At 56.3% G+C, this 24,961-nt stretch overlaps 1 protein-coding gene across 1 annotated transcript in view; it reads right to left on the reverse strand.

The window, feature by feature from the left end:
- Positions 1-487: 487 nt before the first annotated feature.
- Positions 488-24,961, reverse strand: part of LOC144728497 (uncharacterized) — a 57,657-nt gene continuing 33,183 nt past the window's right edge. The window contains exons 23-36 of the mRNA XM_078607986.1: positions 23,734-23,892; positions 22,601-22,718; positions 22,086-22,164; positions 21,596-21,762; positions 21,165-21,287; positions 11,349-20,556; positions 10,344-10,513; positions 9,253-9,654; positions 8,474-8,548; positions 7,452-7,626; positions 6,818-6,925; positions 6,401-6,484; positions 5,310-5,439; positions 488-4,475 (exon numbers count right to left, since the gene is read on the reverse strand). Coding sequence (XP_078464112.1) covers positions 4,200-4,475; positions 5,310-5,439; positions 6,401-6,484; positions 6,818-6,925; positions 7,452-7,626; positions 8,474-8,548; positions 9,253-9,654; positions 10,344-10,513; positions 11,349-20,556; positions 21,165-21,287; positions 21,596-21,762; positions 22,086-22,164; positions 22,601-22,718; positions 23,734-23,892 — 11,274 coding nt within the window. The 3' untranslated portion in view covers positions 488-4,199. The remainder of the gene's footprint in view (positions 4,476-5,309; positions 5,440-6,400; positions 6,485-6,817; positions 6,926-7,451; positions 7,627-8,473; positions 8,549-9,252; positions 9,655-10,343; positions 10,514-11,348; positions 20,557-21,164; positions 21,288-21,595; positions 21,763-22,085; positions 22,165-22,600; positions 22,719-23,733; positions 23,893-24,961) is intronic.

The following is a 24,961-nucleotide window of genomic DNA, read 5'->3' on the forward strand; positions in this document are numbered from 1 at the left end:
CTATATACGTAATTTTTTTCTTTTTAATTTGCAGCAAAATCGAGGGGGGGGGGGGCTCTTGCCCCCTCTTAACCCCCCCCCCCATGCACCCTCCCCCCCCCCACAACCCCCCCCCCCCCACTTTCTCTCTCTCGCTCTATTGTAACAGCTTGGTATTAATTTTCTCAATTCACGCGACATCCAGGAAACCTGCCACCTGCCACGTGCGTTTTGCATGTGTATGTATACGTGTACATGTATGCGTGTACGTGCATAAGCACGTGTGCAACATGTGTTGAAACGGAACATGCAAGTGTATTTACATTTTACACGTGTGTGAATGTTTATTGTTTGCAAAGCACACGCGTATTTATGCGCGTTCACTAAATCCACAAGTATGAGTGCGTATGGCCATGTGGTCATTTTTGCGCAAGTAAAATGTGCGTGTACATAAGCTTCTCTAACATATCGTACATGGGCGAGTGCATAAGTAGTCCAATTGGTATCTGGATGTACGTATGCATCCCTGTATGTACGGGTAGATGTGGGTATGTTGGGGCAAGTGCTGTTACAGGGGAGGGGCGGGGTGCATTTGTCTGTGTTATGTGGGTATGAGTTAGCAAGGCCTGCTGTAATATCGTTAATTTTCACGAGACGAATTCCACACCAAATGTTTACGATTTCCATTTACCGCAAAGCTCGGTTTCTCCATAACGTAATTGTGTACCTATTTTTTTGGTCTTATTGTTTTTTAAGGATGGCTGAAAGGTTAATCATCTGCAGTTCACTCCAGCTAAGTATTATAACCAACTACAATTTATAAAAAAAAAATGTTACCCACTAAGGCCCACTGAGCTATAACAGCTCTTTTTTTTCAGAAGCGACCTGGCCACAAATTATAGCTCAACTAAGTGGCTTGTCATCACGTGGACATTTATAGCAGCCAAATACTCCAAATGCGTAAACGCTGAATCTCAATGTGGAGGGAAAAACCGGAGGACCCGGAGAAAAATCCTGGAGAACCCGCCAACTCCAAATATACAGCAGGTGTCAGGGTCGGGATGGAACCCACGACCTCCTGTATACCGGGCGAGGGAGTTAACATCTCGGCACCGTGACGCCCTTAACAACAATCACACACGCTGTCAGAAAAATGGCAACGTCACACAATCGGCGTGTGTGCCCTCAATAAGGACGGATTATTTTTCTTTCTACAAATAACTTTTTAACGGGGGCCGGTTGCTTTCCTTTAGAACTTAAATCATCATTGTGAACTCCACCGCATCGTTGTCACGTTTAATATTTTATCAGGAATTGAAATATTTATAAGTTTTTTTTTACGACCAACGGTTATCACGTTATGACAATATCTTGCCAAATGACCGAAACGATAATAGTGGATCGTATGACATGCGGTGGTATCGCTGTATCACGGCAACCTCAGTATGTGTACCCGGGTGTTAGGGCGCATATGTGTACGCAGACTTGCGTACATATGGGGCTGTACACAAGCTGATGTACACCTGGAAATAATCGGACTTTCATATTTGTGTATTAAATTGTACACACACGTGTATTCTATGTGCCTTTATTTACTTGTGTATTTGCCTATGTACTTACTTACTTGGGTATGTTTGGATCCAATTTTGGCGCTATGTACACACGTATTTATATAAGTGGATAGCATCAATTTTGTGCAGTATGTTTACACATAAGTCTACGTATAAACAAACAGTATAACAGTGTTAGGTGCCACGTATATGTGTATGTATTATATATCTCTGTATGCTTATATGTAGGCATTCATATTAGGTGGTATGCATACATTATGCAGACATGTGCGTGTGTGTATATCAGTCTGCATACATACATGGTTTTTATATTCACGTGAATGTATATCTGAATGTGTGTATATGGGCATTATGATCATGTTGTGGGATGTACACGTGAACGTATGCAGACCTGTACATGTGTGCGTATATGTACGTATGCATCAGTGTGCAAGCGTGTGTAGTCAGCGCATGTGGCAGGCATCTACATTACAATGCGTGTCCCGCCCTGCCTTCGATGCTCACGCGCACCCCACTTATTACGTACGTCTTGGTGCAAAACAGGCACATCACAAACACGCGAGCAAACTCTTTCTCTCTCTGCTCCCCAGCTCCCTTGGGCGACTTCCCTTATCTCGCTCGCTCGGCTCAACGTAAGAATGCACGGACGTATGATGTTTCACGCACGCCACGGAATGGTTGCGGTGCCCGGTTACGCGAGCAACAATAATCACTTATCGTGGCGTCATGGTTTGCTCCGTGGCCTGAAAAAACACCGGTCCCTCCCCCCCTTACAAGGCTCGCAGCGTTCACCCCCGGGGTAAAACGCGGGCGACAGATCCGTGCCGTACAACCGCTCCTGAACTCTCAAGAAGGGTTCACCCCCAATCGGTTGGAGCCCGAATCACTGGTGGACGTTTTGTAACCTTGTGGCAGTGATCAATCTTCCCAAAAAAAGCGCTGCTTTTCAATGTCATAGAAGCGGCGTTACATTTCGTCAACCTCGGAGGAACAATAGGCTGCCTCTACCACGCCAACGCCCCCATCCCCCCCTTCGACGGGATGGGAACTTATAACCTCTCGCACGCGAACGCTGCAATTGCAGTGGGGTCCCACGGGATGGAGGGGGGTGCACAGGTACCGGGCTAAGAGGAGGTTGTACAAGGTGGGCCCACTTCAATGCCTGCACTAGGGCCCATGCCAACCACGCGACAACATCCTTGGCTTTTTCGCCACGGACCTATGGGGACCGATAGAAAGAAAAAAAAGTCCCTTTCGTCAAACGGGTTGAAAGCCAATTAAGAACGTGGTCGAGATATTTTGCACTGGAGACCCGGAGTGCCGCAGTCACGTAACGACAGTACATTTTTTTTTTTTAAATCACAATTTAGTTGTGCGTATATATATAAAATTTAGTACTTGGGATCTTGACAATTGACAAGCAACGAATCGACTATTGCGAGTGACGACGATGGCGTCGCCAAGTCTTTTAACGTCCGCCCCGTACGGCAGACGGCACGCTTTGGTTTATTCAAAGGGGGGGGGGGGGGGGGGGGTGGGAATCGAATGGTCACTCTCTGGACACCCCCATCGCCCCCCCACTGGCAAACGTGCAGAGCACGACACGGTCGTGATTTCGCGTGGACACGAACTGCAGTGGTGGCAGTGGCGGTAGCAGCACGTGGAAACCGCTGGCAAGGGGACATTTTTTTTGTTTAACTCGCTGCAAATAGTTGCATGGGGGGCGAGATCTCGCAAATGTATTTTGGCGGCAAAGTGCTCTCCTCTCAAAAGGGAACGGAATTTTACTTTTTACCGTGCTGGCAAACCGGACAAGTCGGTGCGGGGGCCTTATGGCCGGCTGGTCACTCAAGGGCAACGAATTTCGACGATGGTCAACCCCAACGAATAAAAAATATATATATGCAATTAAAAAAACTCAGCACGGTCCGCAAGGTATGCGACCCTACCACGACACATCCCGGCAAGTTAGGAGCGAGTACTGTTTCAGTCCGAGTACATTTGATTTTGTCAACGACCGAGCACACACTATCCACAAAATTTCCAAAATCCGTTGACGGGATGCTACATAAACGTGCCGCGGTGTTTTTTTTCTTCTTTTTTGTGTTTTTTCGTTGTTGTTGTTTTTAAATCATCATCGTTGAAGCGTGACTCAAATTGAGCTCTTGCTTTCCACGTCATATGCTACGTGTGACCTCTGCACGCGACGGCGTGGCCAGGTTCACAGAGGTCACGACCCAACACGGGCCAGCTTCGCGCACATTGCGCCGGGAACAACCGGTTGAATCCCAGGTAAAAAAATCAATCGGCCCCGTGCTTCAAACCGGCAAGACATGGGGGGGCAGTTCGTACAGAGCTTGGCGGGTCCATCGCTGCCGCCGCCGCCGCCGCCCCTCAGCTCCGAGGCACACGGACGTGAGACTTCAATTCTCCCATCGAGTCCCCGACCAACTCCGTCGTCGTCGCGGTCGCACAACCCGGTCGTCCGATCCGGCGATCGGCGCCGCCGCCAACGATACCGTCGCGACTCTCTCCTCCCCCCCTTTCCGCGAGACGCGTCCGTCCCTCCTCTCGTGCCGGACACGGGAGGGTGGGGAGGGATGCGCTGGGGGGGGGGGGGGAGGCGGTGCAAGTACGGCTCAGCGTCTCTCAGTTGAGGAACTTGCGGCATCGCTTGGCGCCGCAGTTACACGGCAGCTTGGAGCCGGCGTCCTCGATGGGGAATTTGTAGTCGTAGGTGAGCTCCTCGCCCCTCGCGATCCGCCGCATCGCGAAGATCACGATGTGCTTAGCGCCGTCCACGCCGATCACCCGCGAGTAGCAGTTGGGCTCGCACGAGTGGTTGATGAAGCGCGCCGCGTTGCCGTGCATCGTGGCGTCCACCACCTCGAAGTCGTCGATGCGGAACATGTAGCAGCCGATGCCCTGCGATGGGGGATGGCGGCGGGGAGAGCGGCGGGGACAGTCGTGAGGACGGCAGTGGAGACAGCGGTTGCCTCTCGTCTGCATAGGAGGGCATTGGAAGCGAATCCAGGAGCAGTTCTGTTTCTTCCGGAGGGCCGCTCTATAACACGGGACGACGCACTGCAGCACCTCGTGTCACAATGGTAATACCACGTAATATATAAATATATAAAGATGTCACACTGGCCCACAAAGACAAAGCACACAGACATTTGTCGATGCTCAACTGCATTCCTGCTTGAGAGCCAACAATGGTGGAAATTCCACATTTCTATGATGGTGACCAGTCTATGCACAGAACTATATTCTTAGTTTTTTCGGTAAAGTCATGTAGGTAAAAAATTAAATTAAAATTAATAAAAGTAATAATAGAAATAAAAGAATAATTTAAAAAAACTACGACGTTTCGGAGGCAACACAAGTCTCCGTCATCAGGTGGGACCGTCACAGACTTGTGTTGCCTCCGAAACGTCGTGATTTTTTTCTATTATTACTTTTATTAATTTTAATTTCATTTTTTACCTACGTGACATTACCAAAAAACTAAGAGTATGAATCCTTGCAGTCACGAAAGCTTCAAATCTAGATTATCCACAGAACTGCTTATCACGAAGGAACTGTGAAAAGAGCCTTCGAGCTCATCGTATCCCTCCAGTCTCCAGAAATATTCGAATTCCGATTCTCAACAATTGCAACAAAAAGACTCCTCATCTCCTGACGCCGGCGGCGCAAGTGGGAATCAAGCCGGAGCCCAAGAGTACGACTCGTCGTACGGAGAGTGCCGCTCTCGCCCACCTTGCTGTCGTAATACTTCTCCCGCTTGTCGGTGAGCACCGAGCGAATGACGATGCCCGAGTACTCGATGACCATCTCTCCGGCGTCGATGTTGCGCTTGCAGAACAGGCCCCGCCCGTGTATGGCAGAGCTACAAAGACAAAGATTCCCCCCCCACACCACGTATCGCCTTAAGAGACTGTTGGGGCAAGTGCTGTTAGCGAGCAGCAGCACCTATGCAGGCCGCCTTTGTCTCCCCAGTGGCGATATTTACCACACACCGCGCCGGGTACTCGTTTGAGGCCGAATCGCCCTAGGGGAGGCCCAGGACTGGTTCAGATAATCGTCACCGGTGTTGGTGGTGGCCGTGAGCGGGAATCGAACTTGGGTCGCCGGGGGTTTGTAGCGGAGTGTGCCAACCGCTACACGACCGCTCACCACACACGAACGCGCGCACACACACACGCGTATGTAGGCGCACACCAATCAGGTCTGCTGAGAGCACTAAAAGTAAAAAACAAATTCAGAGTGAAAAAAGGGGCCATGCGAGCACCAGAGGTGGGCTAGAATTTGTGGGGGTTAGCGCTACAGGCCGGTTGTGTGGGTTTGTTTGTTTTTTTCCTAGTAAGGCGATGGTCTGATTAGTAGCGTGGTAAGGGACAAAGTGAAGGACAGGGTTTGTTTAGTATGGTTATGATTATAGGTAAAGATAGTTTATACTTGACTAGTATAGCTAGGGTTAATGGTTAGGGAGAGTGTCTGGTTGGTTGGCTCGTGTGATTATGGTGAGGGATAAGGATTAGTGTCTGTCTGGTTTCTGTGGTTAGGGTTAGAGTTCAATTGGCTGGTGTGGTTAGAGCTAGTGGACATCATGAGTGTCTGGTTGGCTCGTGTGGCTACAGTTGGAGAGGATTAATGTCTAGTTGCGGTTCGTGTGGTTAGGGGTAAATGTTTACTGCCCAGCTGGTGAGTGTTGTTAGGGCTAGGGTCATAGCGTCAGGTTGGCCGGTGTGGCGAGTGCGGAGCGTGAGACGAGTTTCTAGTTTGGCTGTTTCGTTACGATTAGGGGAGATGATCGGTGGTGTGTCTAAAGTTGGCTCGTTCGCCATTACCGGTAAACGCCAACGGCCTCCTTGGATGTCTTCTTCAGGTGGCGGAAGCGCATCGCCATGGGCAGATCCATACTGGTGGCACGACTGTAAACGGCATCGCAACATCCACTGCTCACCCAGCCGGCTCCATCGGCGACAAGTTCTTTAACCGCGAAATCGAGCAAATCGGTGGTAAGCGATGGCGAGTGGGTGAGCGGACGGGATGTAGGGAGGGAGGGAAAGAGGAATGGATGAAGGGGCGGTGGGGGGCAGGAGGGTTGGTATTGAGGTTACAAAGAATGGAGAGGAGAGAGAGAGGGAGGAAAGCGGTAAGTGAGGAAGGGATGGGTGAATGGAACGAGGGAGGGAGGGACAGCGAGAGAGCGAGCGAGGGAGGGAGCAAGGGAGCAGGCGAACATGAGCCACGGGCGTGCGAACCGAGCCGACTTGAGCTGGATCTCATCCTCCTCCTCCTCGTGGGGGTTGTACGGCGGAGGAGCTCGATGTTGCGACGCCAGGAAGTTGAACATGTCGAAGGACGATTGCCTGTGGCGGGAGATGCCGCTCTGTTATCCCCGACGGAATGACAAACTGTCGACTGCAACCATAGAGGATACCTGCTTTCAGCGGTTATCCCATAGGCCCCGGATGGTAGATTATAACCCGTCGGCTCTATGACAATCGATTGTTCTTCACAAGACGTACATTTTATTATAATCAACACCGTTAATCATTATACCCATACGCGATTTAAACTAAAGTACGTAACACTGGGCGCGAAAGTCTAAGTGTTAAATAATGACTATTTAAGAATTTTTATGATTTTTGCCACTGGAGGCTATGCACTTTTTAAATGTCGATTGGAAACGAATTTCTTTCCGACTGCATTTTTGTGTCTAGTTTGTTGTCCTTCCCCCGCACCTCCGATTAGCACGGTTGGCTACGTACGGCGCGAAAGAAGCTCACACACACACAAACATCCGTACATTCTTATTGTAAAGCGGGGCTCTATCCGAGAGGTGAAATCCTCGTCGCATTTGTGTACGAGGCGACAGCCCCCGCTGGCGCGTACCGCTGGTAAACCTCGGCGCGCGCGCAACCGTGCGGGTTCAGCGGCAGCTCGGCCGCCTCGTGCTGCTGGTGGAAGCAGAACTTGTATCCCCGGCACGCGTGAGCGCCCACCAGCTGCTCGATGAGGTAGATGACGGCGTGGTGAGCCAGCCCAAGCATGCACACGCCGCTCACACCTGACGCACAAGCAAAGACAAAGATCCCCCCCCCCCGGAATAGCCTTCCATAGACTGTTGGGAAACAAGTACCGTTAGCGTGTGGTGCCTGAGTAGGCCGGAACGGCACACGAGGCGGTGGGTGGCCAGCAGCACGCCCGCCCGCCCGCATTTGTCTTCCGAGTGGCGACGTTTAAACATCGCACCAGGTACTCATTTGAGGCCGAGTCGACCAAGGGGAGGCCCAGGAGCGGTTCAGATAATCGCCACTTGTGTTGGACGCGAGTGGGAATCGAACTCGTGTCGCCCCGCTCAAGTGCGATTACAGAAATTCGCTGATTGTACAAATCGCCACGAGAGACCATGAATATCGAGACACGCATTGCTGGGTCAGCTGACTGGGCGGTTCGGAGATCAAAGCCCTGAGCTCAAACTTGCAGAGTTCGTGTGTTCAAAACCAGACAGTCGCCTGCAGTTAATGTAGCAAAGTAGAATCCAGTTGTATTCCGTGGAAGAAAAAAAATATATACATCTTTTTATGTGTTTGAATACAAAGAAACATGTTGTCTATTATGGATGTCTAAAAACCTGATCAAAAAGCCAGCTTAGCTTCCGAGATCTCATGAGATCAAGTGCATTCTGGGTGAATTTGCCAAAGCAATGAACGTACAAGTAAACAGCGCGTGATAGGGCTCGGGGGGAGGGGTGGTGTGAGGTCCAGGGGGGGTGGGGGTCATAAGAGGATGAGGGGAGGTGTGAGGGGGAGTGAGGGGGGTTTCCGAATCAGAAACTTTATTTATCCTGGAGAAATCCGATGAGCTACGAAGCCCTTTTTCTCACAGTTTTTTCACAGTTTGAAGGATCCCACCTGCAAAGGAGAGTTGCTTCATGCGAGCGTTGGCTCGCGCTTCCTGCACCCGGTCCGTGACGGCCTTCCACGCTTCTGTACGGGGGGCGGAGATGCCAAGACGCGTGAAGGAGACAAGCGGGGATACGGGGAGAAACACGGGGAGAGACACGGGGAGATACGCGGAGAGACATGGAGAGACACACGCACGGGCACGCAATTTTAGGAGACTGGTGAAGAACTCACCGACTTAAGACGTAATTACTGGAGACAGAGAGAGACGAGGCAAGGATGACGGACGAGATGGGTGAGTGGGTGAACGAGCGAGCGAGTTCAATAAAACCAATGGTTTTCATCCTGCTAAAAAATAGGGATTTCACGGTGGTGAGATGTCAACTACCTCGCCTGGTATACAGGAGGTCGTGGGTTAAATCCCGACTCTGATGCCTTTGGAGTTTGCATGTTTCTCTCCCTGTAGTCGCAAGGATTTTTCCTTGGGAACTCTGGTTTATCCCTCCACATTCAGAATCAACATCACGCGTTTCGGGTGTTTGGTTTCGAGTGTTTGGTTGCCACCACCCGACACAGCCAATTAGTAAGGTTTGTCACGTAAAAAAGAAGTGCCAATTCGTTGCGACTTCAGCACACCGGTGTGTTGGAGAGTATAACCCCATTGCCGCGAGTTTATCGTTTATAGTGCAGCGAGCGGTGGCCGGCGCCACCTGGCCGGTGCGGAGTGTCACTGCGCCGAGCGCAACAGACAAGTCCAGGCGGGTGGCGGATGGTTTGCAAAGCGTCACCGTCGATGGAGTGCGACGTGGTGCTGAAGCCGTCGTCGCTCGTGATCTCGAAGAGGAGTCCCGGTTTGCTGCGGCGGCGTTCCCAGCGGCCGCACGTTTCCTCTTCGCGCTCCTCCCGCTCGCGCAGCACCAGCAGCGGGGACGAAAACGCCACCTCCTCGCCGCCATCGTCGTCGCCGCCACCACCGACGTCGCCGTCGTCGTCGCCGACCGTCTGCTCCTGCTGTTGCTGCTCCTCCTCCTGCTGCTGCTGCTGCTGCTCATCCTCCCCCTCCTCCTCCTCACCCCCCACCTCCTCTTCCTCAGCGTCAGCGTCAGCCTCCAGCGTGTGCACCACGTCGCCGGCGTCCTCATCGCAGTCATCGTCGTCGTCCTCCTCGTCGTCGTCGTCGTCGCAGCCGGCTAGGAGGTGCAAGGGAGAAGAGTCGGATGCAAGTTTTGTTGGAGACTGGTTTTTGCGCATGTATGCCGTTTTCCGTTTGTGTGTACGCGTCTTGAGTGCGTGCGTCTGTGCGTGGGGAGCGGTAGTGTCGCGGTTAGCGCGCTGCGCTACGAAACCGCCAACCTAAGTTCAATTCTCGCTCACGGCCAACACCAGTGACGATTATCTGAACCGGTCCTGGGTTTCCCTCGGCCGACTCGGCCTCAAATGAGTACCTGGTGGGCTGTGTGAACATCGCCACTGGAGAGACAAAGGTGGCCGAGCGTGGCGTTGGCCGCCCAAACCCAAGTGTGCCGTGCCGGCCTTCATAGGTGCTCGCTAACAGCACTGGCTCCAACAGTCTGTTAAGGCTACACGGGGGACCTTTAACTTTATATGAATGTATGTATGCTGAACTTCGAACTTCTTTCGCATCGTACGTAGTCAACCGTCCTAGTCGGCAGGTACGGCAGAGGGCGGGGGAAGACAACAAACTAAAGACACATTTTGTATGTGTCCGTGAGTGTACACGTGTGTGTTTGCGTGTGCGCGCGCGCGTGCACTCGTGCGGGAGTGCGCACACGTGTGTTTCGGCACGCACACGCGTGTTTCGGCACGCACACGCAAGCAGGCGCGCGTGTTTGACAACGGCGGCGGGGCGGGGCTGTACCATCGATGAACCTCTCGCAGTCGCCGTGAGCGGCGTGCACCGCGCCGGTCCCGTCCATCTCCTCCACGTCCCCGACGGCGCCGCCGCCCACGTCCCCGTACAGCTCCACCTGGGCGTCGGGCGCCATCGGCTGCGGCACCGCCTGGTCGGCGCTCGACAGCGACGCGGCGCTGCAACGGGAAAACGCAAACGGACGCAAAGAAATTAAAATGTAACAAAAAAACAAAACAGGGCCAAACAGGGCTTTCGCGTTTACCAGAATGGGGGGGGGGGGGGCACGAGTGAGATTTTGGCACGGTAATTTAGCAGATTTGACGGCCAATGCGTGGGAAAAAGCTATCACAGGTCAAGGAATGACAAGTAATGGTGGCTCATACAAATATGAAAAAAATTATTTTACATTTCGATTCAATTCTGTATCCACGTTCAAAAGAACCAAATATGCAGTGCCCAATCTAGATTTGAAGTGTTCGTGACTGCAGGGATCCATACTCTTTGGTTTTTACGGTAAAGCCACGTAGGTAGAACATTTTATTTAATTTAATTTTATACCTACGTGACTTTACTGAAAGAACCAAAGAGTATGCAGTGCCCAGTTTGCAGAGGGACAGCCCTAATGGCAATTGGAAATAGCCGATTCTTAGAGGGATATTAAAGCATTCATGTAACAATAGACTAGCCCGTTTCATTTCATTCGTACTGCGATCTATCACCAGGGAACGCAGTACGATTAGCACAATTGGTTACGTACGGTGCGAAAGAAGTTCAACATACAACCACACATATCGTGCCGAAGGTCAAAACAACACTTCTCTTACGGCTCCTTTCCTCACACTGCTCCCGTTCTGAACTCTTACACATTACACCTTTAGTCGTGCTATTTTTGTCGACAGCCTCACGTTTTAGGCCTTTGGGGTCTGTGCTCATCGACTGCAACCGCAATTTTATGTATCGACTCGATAAATCCACAAATCGCCACCTCTGTAACACCCCCCCGCCCCTCACCTCGTCATCGCGGCCGTGGCCCCAGCCGACGGCGACGACGACGACGACGACGACACCGACGAGGACGACGACGACGACGAGGACGACGAAGACATCGACGAAGAGGCCGCCGCGGCCAGTGACGGAGCCGCCGCCGCCGCCGCCACCGCCGCCGCCGCCGCCCCCAACATGCCGTGCTGCACCCCGAAGGCGTCGGTCCACACGAGGACTCCGCGGGCCCTCTTGCCGGCACTGCCCGGCGCCGGCGAGCCGGCCCGCTTGCCGCGAGCGCGGTGGTGACCGTGCGACGGGGTCGGCTCGCCGCCACCGCCCCGGCAGAAGGCCGCCTGGTGACCCTGGGCGTGACCCTGACTGTGGGCGTGCGGCGGCGGCGGCGGCAGCGGGAGGTCGAGCGGCGAGGTCATGACCCCGATGGCGCGCCCGTCGACCGTGCTGATGGTCCTCAGGGCGTCGTGCGACGGGGGCGGCTGCAGCGGGCAGGCCGCGCCAAACTGCTGCGCCGACGCGCAGTCGTGCGACAGCTGCGACAGCAGGGAGGCGCCCAGTGACACCGGCACCGCCTGCTGCTGCTGGTGGTGAAGCTGCGACTGCAGGTGCATGTGGCTCTGCACCTGCTGCTGCTGCTGCTGCTGGTTCAGACCGAGACTTTGCTGGCTCGCCTTGAGCAGCAGGCCGCTGATCCCGCCTGGCTGAGCGTCAGCTCCGAGCAGCGAAGAAGTTAACGACGAAGGCGCTGCGGAGGTTGGCGACGAGGTTGAGGAAGCGACGATGGACGAGGCGCTGCTGGCCCCGCCGGCCGCCAGCAGCGGTCCGAAGATGGAGGCAGTGGACGCGGCACTGAGCTGCTGCTGCTGCTGCGTTGGGATGAGGCTCATCACGTTCATGGTCAGCGCGGTGCTGACCGCCGACGAAACGGATGGGTCTGCGACCGACGAGACGGCAGCGCTGGTAAATCCGGAAACCGCCTGCGCCCCGAACGCCAGCGCCGGGTTAATTAGGGCGGCCGAGGAAGGCACCGGCTGCTGCTGCTGCTGCTCTAGGTACAGCAGACCCGACTGCGAGCGCCGCAGAATGGCAGGCAGCGTGCGCTGAATGGGCCGGGCTGCTGAGTCGGCGCCGCTGCCGCCGCTCGCCTCCGTCTGAGCAGCCGGCGTGAAATTGAGCAGTGCCATGTTGGGCCCAGCCGGCTCCGTGGCACGCGAAGACGGCGCTATCTTCTTATTCCTCCGCGCGGCGCCCGACGACTTCGCGCTAGCGGGCCTCTTACTCGTGCCGGCCCCGACGCGAGCCTGCGCTGGCGCCGCCACCGCGGGTAGCTGCGCGCCGGCATGCTGCTGCTGTTGCTGGTGCTGGAGCGCCGCAGGAACCGTCAGCGCCGCGTTGATGCCGATGCCGGCTTCCTGCAGCGAGAGCTGCGTGCCGAAGGGCGCGAGCACCGCCTGCGTGCCGACCGGCTGGACGGCGCCAGGGGTCAGGTACGCGGCGGCGCCCGTGCTCGTGACGGCGTTGCCCAGCTGCTGGCCGAGCCCGGCGAAGGCTCTCTCCAGCTGCTGCTGCTGCTGCTGCTGTGACAGCAGCGAACTCATGCCGGCGCCCAAGACGAAGTTCTGCGTCTGAGCGCCGAGCGTCACCGGCGAAGATGTCAGCACGAAGTTGGAGCCCACGAAGCTTTGGGCGCCGGACACTCCTGTGCCGACCCCTGCCACCGACGTCGGCTGCAAGAAGCCCGGCGCCGTTCCGGCCGTCAGCGCCATCTCGACGCCGAACGGGAGCGCTTGCTGCACAGTCGAGCTCACGGACGGCTGAGGCGCCAGCGCGAAACCGGCGCCGAGCCCTTCGCCGCACGCCTGCGGCTGCAGGATGTAGAGCGGCTGCCCATTCTGGTCCACCACAATCAGCGGCCCGAAGGACAGCGCCGACGCCTGCGGCGGCGCCACCGACAGGGATTCGGCAGCGGTCGGCACCGTCTGGGCGCCGCCGGCGACGGCGATCGAAGCGCCCAAGAGGGGCGACGCGAACGAGCCCCGGGCGCCGTCGCGCTCCTCCACAGCGGGGGCTGCCGGCGGGATGAGCGATTCTGACGGAGCGACGACGGACGGCGACGCCGCCGTCGCCGCTGATGAGACTGCCGATGGCGCCGTCTGCTGCTGCTGCTGAGCGGTGGGGACGGCGGCCACGGCGCCGGCGCCGGCGCCGGGGCAGCACCCCGGAGAGATGACGGTCGGTGTCTCAACGCTCCCTGCCGCGGGGTGGACGCCTGCCAGCGCCGCGAAAATGCCGGCGTCGGCCGTGGCGGGCGCTTGCTCCCGCGCAGGGACGCCGAGCACGACCGCCTGCGGCGAGGGGCCGCCGCCGGACGATGCGGGCAAAGCACCGTACGCCACTCCTTCGCCGCCGCCGCCGGCCGTCGCTGCCGCCGCTGTCGCGAGGGCGGTGCCGGCCCCGCCGGCCGGGCCGTGCGTGGTCAGCACGCAAAGGTCGGCCGGAAGTTCACCGAACGGCGCCGCCATCGGCGACGCCGCCGCGGGGGCCGTGGTTCCGTCAGCTCCGACGATCACGGCCGACGTTTCGGCCGGGACGCCGGCGAGCTGCTGGGACAGCATGTCCATGAGGCTGCTCCGCTCGCCGTCAGATTCCCTGCCAACGCCGGCGCCGCCAACGCCCGCGACCGCGACCACGCCGGCCGCGCCGCCGGCCACGACCTCGCCGTCGCCGCCCATCCCTCTCCCGCCCGTCACGGCCGCCACCAGCTCCTCCGACGGCTCCAGGACAGTGCCCAGAGGCGGCGCCACCGCTTGCTCCGCGGCGACCGCGGCCGGCCCCTGCGTGGACGAGACAACCGGCGCCGCTACCGCTCCGGCGCCGCTGCCTCCGCCGGTGCTGGCTCCGGCCACCACACCGGCGACCACGCCGGCCACCAGATCCGATGCTTCCTCGCTGGAATCCAGCACGGGGTCGTTGCGCAGCACAAAGTCCATGATGTCAGACGGCAGGATGTTGCCAAAGTCATCGCTGATGGCACCGATGACCGACTCGGGAAAGCCGCCCGCACCGAAGCTCTCCAGAAGGGCCTTGTCGGAGGGTCCGCGAGGCGAGGTGTCCGCACCGGCGTCCCCGTCGGCCCGCGCCGACCCCGCCGCCGATGACGAGGAGGTGGCAGAGGAGGTAGTGGCGGTGGTGGCCACCGCCGCCGGCGTTGGTGCCGCCGCCAAAGGGAGACCGTCGCCCACGAATGAAACACCTGGTGGAGTGAGGCCCGAGAGGCCGGTCAGCATGCGGTGGCCCTGGTGCTTGCCGGGCCTGGCGTCGCCGGCGCTGGTTTCGTCGTCGTCGTCATCATCATCATTGTCGTCGTCGTCGCTGTTGGCGCTGCGCCCGTGCGTGCGTCGCTTGCGATCAGCGACCCCGTCGCTGCTCTCCGTGTCGTCGGCGTCGTCGTCATCGTCGCCACCATCGTCATCGTCGCCTTCATCGTCATCGTTGACCTCGTTGTCCTCCTCTTCCTCCTCACCGTTACCGGCGCCATCGTCGCTGCCGTTCCTCGACCTGGCGGCGGCGGCGTCGGATCCGTGGTTGTCGTCGTCGTCAAACGGCGCTCTCGACGAAGCCTCGCTGTCGGAGCTGGTGCTGCTGCCGTCGTCATCATCATCGTCTTCATCGTCATCGTCGTCGTCGGCAGCCCCATCAAACTGTCCGATTCGCGGCAGGTAGTCATCATCACCACGAGCCTCCTCGCCGAACCAGTTCCCTCCTCCTAATCGCTCCTCGTTGTCACCCACCTCGTCCATCCCGAGCACCGTGCGCGGGTAACTGAAGTAGCAGCTGCGCTCTCCAAAGCGGCCACGGGTTCCGCCACCACCATCGCCGTCACCGTCGTCCTCGCCGTCATCGTCGTCGTCATCGTCGTCGTAATCGTCGGCTCCGTCCGTCTGCCCGCGCGTAGCCGGGTCCTTGCTGCCACCGGCCCCCCTCCTGCCACGGGAGACGTAGGGCGAGGCGCCGGCGTCCCCGGCGTCGGCGCCGCCGTAGGAGCGCACGCCGTAGAACGGCGTCAGCCCGTAGCACGTCGCCGAGCGGGCGCGGGCGCTCCGCTTCGGGTAGCGACGGCGCAATGGCGTCACCACCTTCGCCGGTTCCTCCTCTTCCTCCTGTTGCTGCTGAGGCTGCTGCTGAGGCTGCTGCTGCTGCCCAGCGCTCACTTCACCGCTGGGTGTCGGCGAGTGCGGCCGCTCGGGCTGCACTGCGTCCTGGAGCTCGGGCGACCCAACGCCCGTCTCAGCGGCTTGGCTGGTTTCGGCTGCCGCAAGGTGGTGGTGGTGGTGGTGTGCGTGTGGCGGGTCCGCGTCACTATCGCGCCCTTGCATCTCTTCTGGCTGCCTCTCCGGGCGAGTCTCGCGCGCCTGCGCTTGCTCCGACGCCACCTCCGCAGTCACGTCTTTCTCAGATTCTCCGTCAGCCTTGTGACCGACGCTGCCACCGGTGGCGATGGCGGCGGTGGTGGTGCTGCTGCTCGTGGTGCTGCTGCTCGTGGTGCTGCTGCTCGTGGTGGTGGTGGTGGTTGACGCCGATGGAACTTCTGCCGTTTGCGATTTCTTCACTTCCTTCCCTTTCTTGGACTTCCTCGCTCGGTGCCTGCACCGCGCCACGTGCCGCTCGAAGCGCGACTGTGACTTGTTGGAGTACGACTGCCCGCACAGCGGACACTCCAGCGGCTCCCTCTGTTGTGCCGGTGGCTGCGCTGGCGGCTGCGCCGGCGCAGCCGCCGGCGGCCGAGCCGGTTCCGAATCCTCCGCTCCTGACTTTGCGCCCGTCTTTGCCGGGGAAGCCGACCGGCTAGTGTCTGCGCTTCGCGCGACATCCGACGTGGCACCGTCGCTCGAGATCTTCGCCCGCTCCTTCTTGCCGCTTGATCCAGAAACGCCGGAAACACAAGCTCCACCGCCGGCACCATCGCCGGCGCCACTGCCGGCGCCACCGCCGCGCACCTTGCTCTGCGACCTTCTCTCACCGCCGCCTCTCCGAGTTTCGCCGTCCCCGACAAGCGCGCCGTCCGCCGACGCCGCCACGAGAGAGGGCGGCTGCATCTCCACTGCCGCGGGAGGGAGCTTCCTGACGCCGTCCGGACCGTCGGATCGACGTTCCGACGACTTCTCCCTCGTCTGTCCGCCCGCCGGTGCCGACGTCGAGGCCTCCACGGGCACAGTGGTTCCTTTTGGCAGCGCTTCATCCCTCCGGTCGCACGGGACGTTCGACGCCGGCTCTCCTCCCGGCGCCCTGGTGTCACCGCCGCCAGAACCGATGCCGGAACCGACGCTGCTGCTGGCATCGTCGCTCGGCAGCAACTTGGGCCCCTGCTTCTTGTCGCCGTCGCCCTCTCCGTTGGCGGCGCACGCCGCTTTGCCAGCACTTTCGCTGCGCGACCGCCGTTCGGCCGACTTTCTCCTCCGCCTCTCCCTCGACCGGTCCTTGTCCTTCGTCTTTTTCTTGCCGCTGTCTTTTTTCTTCTTTTTCTTGTCCCGCTTTGACGACGGCGCCGACGGGGCCGACGGGGCCGACGTGGCTGACGGGGCCGCCGGGGCCGACGGGGCGGTCGCGAACGCCTCGCTTGAACGTCCCTTTCCACCGTCGCCCTCGCGGCACAAATCGTCAGCGGTGGCGCCGCTGCCCCCGACCCTCACCGCCGTCGCCGCCAAAGCGACCTCCCTGCGGGCCTCCTCCTTCGACCTCTTCGCCTCATCGCCGTCATCCGCTGCCGGCGCCGGGACAACCGCTGGCCCTTTCGGCAGGACGGATGGTGTTTGGACACCTCTGGGCGGCTTGCCCGGAGTCTCTTTTGCCGGAGCCATTGCTGGGGTGGTGCCGAGCGGAGGGGGCTGCTTGACCGTGCTCTGCCGACCTTGTTGACCCAAAGCCAGCGGGCGCGGAGGGATGGCCGTAAGGGGCATTGCCAAAATGGCCTCCTCCGCGGCCGTCATTTTCCTTTGTTTCTTCGCCCTCCCTCCCTTCTTCTTATCGTCGTCGTCATCGGATGACGAAGATGATGACGACAAGCAAACCGACGCAACGATGGACGAGGCCGGCGACGTGCGCCGTGCCGCCCCGGCTTGAAGAGCGGCGCCACCAGCAGGCTTGGAGACGGAGCGTCTATCCTGCGGGCGGGCATCCGGCGACGGGGAGGCCGACGGAGGTTTTGCCGCCATTCTCTGCCCGATCGGCGGCGCCGGCGGCAGGAGCTGCCTGCCCCGCGGCGGCGCCGGCTGCCGGATCCTGGCACCAAGCCCGCTTGCCGGCAGAGACGCCGCTGCCGTGTGCGCCGTGGTGGTCAACGTCGGGGCGGAAACGCTGAGGGAAGGGCGGGGGTGTGGTGCCGCTTTGGGGGCGGGCGTTTTGACGTCCGCTTTCTGTTGCTGCTGCTGCTGCCTCGGTTGCGAGTGTTGCTGTCGTTTCTCCAGCTGGCTGTCTTGGCTGCCGTGCACCTGTTTTTGCGTTGGCTGTTGCGTCCTTTGTTGATGGGGTTTTTCAGGCTGGCCCGGCTGCTGTTTTTGCTGTCTCTGCTGCGGCTGCTGCTGCTGCTGCTGTGGCTTCTCCTGCCTGGGAAGCTGCTTCTGTTGGGTGAGCTGATGCTGCCTGTGCTGCTTGTCTGACTGTTTCTCTTGTAGGCTATGTTGGAGCTGCTTTTGTGGAAAGGGGGCTTGCTGATGCTTGTCTGGTAGTTTAGTCAAAGACTGCTGCTTGTGCTGTGTTTTCAGCTGCTGGTGAACCTGCTGTTGCTGCTGCTTTTCCACGTGTTGCTCTTGCTGTTTCTGTGGCGGCTGCTGCTGCTGCTGATTCTGCTGTAACTCACGTGGCTTGTCTTGCTGTAGCTTTTGTGGTGGCAACTCGTGCTGTCTCTCGTGCTGCTGCTGCTGTTGTTTCTGATGCTCCTTCTCGTCTGGCCGATCCTGTTTCTGCTGTGGCTGTTTCTGCTGGGACTGCTGTTTCTGTTGGTGATGCTTCTCTTGCTGTTTTTCTGGATGTTTAAGCTGCTTCTCTGTTGGCTGCTTCAGACTTTTCTCTGCCTGCTGTTGTTGTTGTTTTAACTGCTTCTCTACATGCTGTTGTTTAAGCTGCTTATCTGTATGCTGTTGTTTCAGTGGGTTCTCTGGCGGCTGTTGTTTCAGACTTTTGTCTGCTGTCTGTGTTTTCTGACTTTTCTCTGCCAGCTGCTGTTTAGACAATTTCTCTGTAGACAGTTGTTTCTGACTTTTCTCTGCTAGCTGTTGTTTCGGAGTTTTCTCTGCCGGCTGTTGTTTAGACAGTTTCTCTGTAGACAGGAGTTTCGGAGTTTTCTCTGCCAGCTGTTGTTTAGACAGTTTCTCTGTAGACAGGAGTTTCGGACTTTTCTCTGCTAGCTGTTGTTTCGGACTTTTCTCTGCTAGCTGTTGTTTCGGAGTTTTCTCTGCCGGCTGTTGTTTAGATGGTTTCTCTGTAGACAGGAGCTTCAGAGTTTTCTCTGCCAGCTGTTGTTTAGACAGTTTCTCTGTAGACAGTTGTTTCGGACTTTTCTCTGCTAGCTGTTGTTTCGGAGTTTTCTCTGCCGGCTGTTGTTTAGACGGTTTCTCTGTAGACAGGAGCTTCGGAGTTTTCTCTTCCAGCTGTTGTTTAGACGGTTTCTCTGCTAGCTGTTGTTTCTGACTTTTCTCTGCCAGCTGTTGTTTAGATGGTTTCTCTGCTAGCTGTTGTTTCTGACTTTTCTCTTCCAGCTGTTGTTTAGACTGTTTCTCTGCCGGCTGCTGTTTAGAAAGTTTCTCTGTAGACAGTTGTTTCTGACTTTTCTCTGCCAGCTGTTGTTTAGACGGTTTCTCTGCGAGCTGTTTCGGAGTTTTCTCTGCCAGCTGTTGTTTAGATGGTTTCTCTGCTGACTGTTGTTTAGATGGTTTCTCTGATAGCTGTTGTTTCGGAGTTCTCTCTGCCGGCTGTTGTTTAGACTGTTTCTCTGCCAACTGCTGTTTAGAAAGTTTATCCGATGACTGTTGTTTCTGAATTTTCTCTACCAGCTGTTGTTTAGACGGTTTCTCTGCTAGCTGTTGTTTCTGACCCTTCTCTGCTGGCTGTTGTTTCAGCTGTTTCTCTGTTGACAGTTGTTTTGGCTGTTTCTCTGTAGACAGTTGTTTCTGACTTTTCTCTGCCAGCTGTTGTTTCGGAGTTTTCTCTGATGGCTGTTGTTTAGACTGTTTCTCTGCCAGCTGTTGTTTTGGCTGTTTCTCTGGTGACAGTTGTTTTGGCTGTTTCTCTGAAGGCTGTTGTTTTGGCTGTTTCTCTGATGACTGTTGTTTCAACTGTTTCTCTGCTGGCTGTTTTGACGGAGACGGTTTCTCATGATGCTTGTGCTGTTGCTGCGGTTGTGGTTGCCTTTGCTGCTTCTCCTGACGTTGCTTCTGTAGCCTTTCCGCGTGCTGTCTGTCCTGCTGTTTGTGTGGCTGCTTCTCAAGCTGCTGCTCTTTCAGTTTTTCTTGCTGCTGCTGCTGCTGCCTCTCTTGTGGTGGCTTTTGTGTCTTTTCCAGCTGCTGTTTCTGCTGCTGCGTCTGCTTTTCCAGCTGCTGCTTGTCCTGCAGTTTCTGCGGTTGCTTTTCGAGCTGTTGTTTTGGCTGCTGTCTTTCCAACTGCTGCTGCTTGTCCTGCTGTTTCTGCTGCAACTTCTCCATCTGCTGCTTTGGCTGCTTTTCTGGCTGCTGTTTTTGCTGCTCCTTCTCCGGCTGCTGCCTTTGCGGTTGCTTTTCCGCCTGCTGCTTGTCTTGCCTCTGCTGTTGCTTATCTGGCTGCTGCCGCTCTTGCTGTTTGTCCTGCTGTTGTTGCTTTTGTTTTTCTGGTTGTTTGACTTGTTGCTGTCTCTGCTGTTTATCTAATGACAGTCCCTCCTGCTGCTGCTGCTGTTTGTGTTGTTTCTCTGGCTGCTGCTGCTTCTCTTGCTGCACCCTCTGCTGCTGCTGCTTTTCCAGCAGCTGTTTGTCAAGCTGTGACTTGTCCTGCAGTCGTTCTTGCTGCTGCTGCTGCAGCTGTTGCTGCTGCTGCCTCTGCTGCAGCTTGCCGTGCTGGGCGTGCAGCAGGAGGTGGTGGTGCCCTGGCGAGGGGAGCGGGGCAGGACGACGTACCGCGACATTGCGCCGCGTGGGCGACACGACGCCGTCGCTGATCGCCAGGATGTGCGAGTTCCTGCTGGGAGAGCCGCCTGCCACACAACAACAAAGCGCATCGCTGGGGTTGCTACGATGCAGTAAAACTTTAACCATGATGATCGAAGGTCTAAAGGTAAACCAACTATCCCCCACTAAAGTTAGTTATTTGTAAAAACATTTTCTGTAGTTGTGGGCACAAGACGTCGCATTTTTTCTGACAGCGTGCGTTTGTTATTAAGGGCACCACGGTGGCGAGAGGTCGTGGGTTTGATCCCAAAGTGACGCCTGAAAATGTTGAGTTTGCGTGTCTCTCTTCCCATGGTCACGTGGCTCTTTCTTCGGGTCCTCTGGTTTTTCCCTCCACATTTATAAACGTGCATTTAGAGTATTTGGCTGATATACATTTCCACATGATAGGCCACTTCATTGGACAATCATTTGTTATAGCCAGGTCACTTCTGAAAAGCAGCTATATAGCTCAGTGAGGCCTTACCTGGTAAAATAAAAAATAGTTTAGTTTTAGTTTTACACATCGCGATCATCATCACTCACTTTTTAAACATGCCAAGAAGCTTGCCCCACATCGCGGATTTGACCACCCGCGACGGTTAACAACATTGTGGTGCAACGTGCGAGCATTGGCGAGGGCATGGGAACGTACCCGGTGAGGGCAAAGGTCGTCGCGTCGGGGAGAAGCTGGTGGGCACGCTGGGGCGGGGAGCTGGGCACGGGCGCGCCATGGGTGCCACCGAGCACTGCACTGTCATCACCACGTCCAAGCCTCCTGCGTGTTGCGCGTGCAAAAACAAAGATTGGCCCACCGTGTAGCCATACAGACTGTTTTTGTTGGGCGTGTGGCGTTAGCGACCGGCTATTAAGGTCGGCACGATTGTTGTCCTCCGCCCCGCACCTACGATCAGCCCTGCTGGTTACATAGGGAGCGAAAGAAGTTCAACATACATACAGTTGCACGACGGGGGGGTGGTATCGCCAGCCTTTGTATCACCAGCGTTGACGTTTACACATTGAACAAGGTACTCCGTTAAGGCTGAGTCAACCTAGGTGAGGCCAATGACGCTAGCCGTGGCGTACCAGCGGCGGTGGGTGGCGGCGGGCTGTGCGTGATGGTCTGGTTCTCCCCGTGGATGAGCGTGCTGTTCACGTCCGTGGTCGTGCTCTCCGGACGGAACTCGAGGACCTTGCAGGTGTAGACGCAAAGGCGGCGTGCGTCCGCCGTGCTCCAGTAGACACGCGTGCACCTACGGCGGCGGTGGCGGGACGGACAGAGAGACATCACTGACGGCTGGGCTGAGAACATCAACTCACTAAAATTCCTGTGTTGTCACATTTTTTGGATTAATCCGAGGAAAACATTTTCGGATCGTGCGAAGTGTTGTTTTCTGAACCCCTCTGATATTTCTGATTTTTCTTGACAATCTAAAAAACCAGGAACACACCACCCCTACCACGCACCCGTCCGAGTGCAGCACTTCATCCGAGAGCGCTCGCAAACATCTGGATGCCCAACGGCAGAGATGTGGTGCATCTTTCTGCGTTGGGAAAGCTTAAACGCGTCACTCACTGGTATCCAATGGGGAAGAGCTTCCCTTCGTAGAGCGACAGGTCATTGAGGACGCCCAGGCACTCGATGGTCAGAGAACCTGAATCACGCCACGCGCAGGGGACACACGGCGGTGAAGAACGGATCGTAACAAACCACTGTGTATTCTAGGCACTGGGATGTTCAACATTGTCGGTTTAGACCGGGGGTCGGCAATGTTCGCGTTCGGAGCAGCACGCGGCTCTTTAAGGACTTCTCCGTGACGATCTTCGCGTGCGTTGCGGCTCTTAAAATATTGAGTGTTTTACCGAATTAGAAAAAAAATGGCCCTTGTTCATTTTGGTCGCCGACCCCTGGGTTAGACAAAACGTCTTAAAAAGATCAACTGCCCCTCCTGAGCACCGTTACATTTGGCAAAGTTTAGAAAAATGTATCACTTTTAACTATTTGCGTAATGATTCAGTGGTTGTGGTGGCGGTTCTCAAGGTGGCAAAGATGATGGCAGAGACGGCGATAGCGGTGGAGGCTGCAGTCACCGATCATCATCTGGATCTTGTCGGGCTCCAGGCCGGAGAGGAACTTCCGACGAAGGCCAATCCCCTCGAAGTCGACAAAGACGCGACGCAGGACCTCGAACCCATCCTCCGCCACAACCTGCGTGCGCGGGGACAACACGGGGAGTGCAGGGGGGATGAGGATGGGGAGGAAAGGGGAAGAGGGGGAGAAAGCGACGTCAGTGCCACAGCTGGCCCCTCACCGACAGCAGCGACGGCGAGCCCCCGGAACTACCGAGGCAGCCAGGCCAATCGCCGACGGGTCATGCGAACAACTCTTCACAGCACGAGTAATGACACACACACACACGGTGATTTCTGGAGAGTAAAAGGCACAATTGCGACCACAGGCACAGCACTAGCAGCAAGTCTTGCATGCCATGTGTCCTTACCATACTGGGTGCATACTCATGCACACCAGCAAGGTTCTCAATTGCGGACATTATTTTAGGCAGCAGCAGGACAAAGGGGGTCAACTGTGCAGCCGGCTTCAAGCTCGTTGTGAATTCCCATCACGGCACAGACGTCAGCGCCTACGACCGCTGCCATGTGCCTCCTGGGGCTTCATGTGGACGAACGATTGAATTACGAAGGCACGTGGCAACATCGCCTCGTGCTGGCAAACTAACGTCCACCTTGCGCCACACAGTGAGAGCTGCTACTGAGGGGTCCACCGCCACAAGGCGCCACGAGATATACCGCATGGGAGGCACGGCATGTATATTAAGTTAATTAAAAACTCAACTATGTTAATTGACCAGGTAAGGCCCACTGAGCTATACAGCTCTTTTTCAGAAGCGACCTGGCGATCACAAATGATCGCTCAAGGAAGTGGCTTATCACTTGGAAATATTGACAGCAGCCAAATACCCTAAATGCACATTGATCTAAATGTAGAGGGAATAACTGGAGGATCAGGAGTAAAATCCACGCGACCACGAAGAGAGAGAGAGAGCACACAAACTCAAAATACACAGCAGGCATTAGGGTTGGGATCGAACCCACGACCCTCCTGCATATCAGGCAAGGGAATTAGTTAACATCTCGCCACAGCGGCACCCTAAGTGATGACGATGCCGCTGATGACGATCGCTCACTCGCTCGCTTCCACGCACCTCCCCTCGGATGAGGTCCTTGTGCCGCTGGCAATAGAGCTTCTTGTCGTCCTGGAAGACGCAGCTGCGGGCGCGGGCGCACATGAAGTGGAAGTTGGCCTGGCACGCGGGCAGGCAGCAGCCTACGGTAGCGCCCATGCGCCCGCAATGCTCGCACCGCTTGGGAGGGGGGGGGAGGAACAGACCTCATCGGGTCAAACCGGCACGCGAATGTAGCCAGATGTTCGTGCTGTTGTGTTATTCACGTGACTCCAGTTTCCTTTAAGACTGTGTAACTTCAACAAGGGTGACACGGTGCCGATTTGAGCTACATTTCGACAGTGACATAACGGAGGGTATTATCCACATTAGAGGTTTTTTTGGGTTAGATCGCGTAAATATAAATGTGTTTACTCTCCAACACACTGGTGTGCTGAACAAGTAACTAATTGGCATATTTTACTTACGTGAGACCCGTATGGGTTTAACGACACATTTATATCTTGGTGATTTAACCCAAAAAACCCTCTTATGGATAACAGAGGGTGTGTGTACGTGCACATGTGGATGTATTTTGAACTTCTTTCGCGCCATACGCAGCCAACCGTGCCGATCAGAGACCTGAAACGATCACGATCGTCGCATTCGACTGATCGTCAAAGTAAATGCGTCAGATATGGGGGGGGGGAAGGAGTTGTTGAACTTCCTGGGAGGTTCAAATGGGACACGTGGTGAGTTGGCAGCCTCTTCCTCCTCCTTGAGCCCCACTCACTCTTACACAGCCACACCCACTCAGCCACTAGTCCTGCTTACACGGTGAACGGCCACGCGCGCTTTCTGATGTTGGCGCTGCCTGCACAACAAGCAAACCTACACTTTTTTCATTCAACAAGCGGTGAAATGTGTAACACCGTTTAATCACGAGGCTCCCCAGCAGTGCCAACTTAGGCCTCCGATCTGCGAGCGACCGGGCCACATCTCCCCCTGACATCATTTAAACCCGTTTCCCGTTCCGATTGTGTACGTTTACATCATTAGAATGGAATCGATTCTGAACGGAATCAAAAGTAAAAGGCCAATGCGGGAGGGCGTGTGGCACAGTTTTGGCACCGACTATCACAGAGTGCGGCAATCGTGTCGCTACGGTTTTCTGCAGTGAGCACAGTTCAACGTCTCTAAAAACAATGGCACTACGCCTCTCTAAACAAAATTAACGCTAAACCGCTTGCGAGCGTTCCGAGATTCAGCG

Source organism: Lampetra planeri, chromosome 29 (assembly GCF_965212315.1).
Source record: "Lampetra planeri chromosome 29, kcLamPlan1.2.h2, whole genome shotgun sequence".
Lineage (NCBI taxonomy): Eukaryota > Metazoa > Chordata > Hyperoartia > Petromyzontiformes > Petromyzontidae > Lampetra > Lampetra planeri.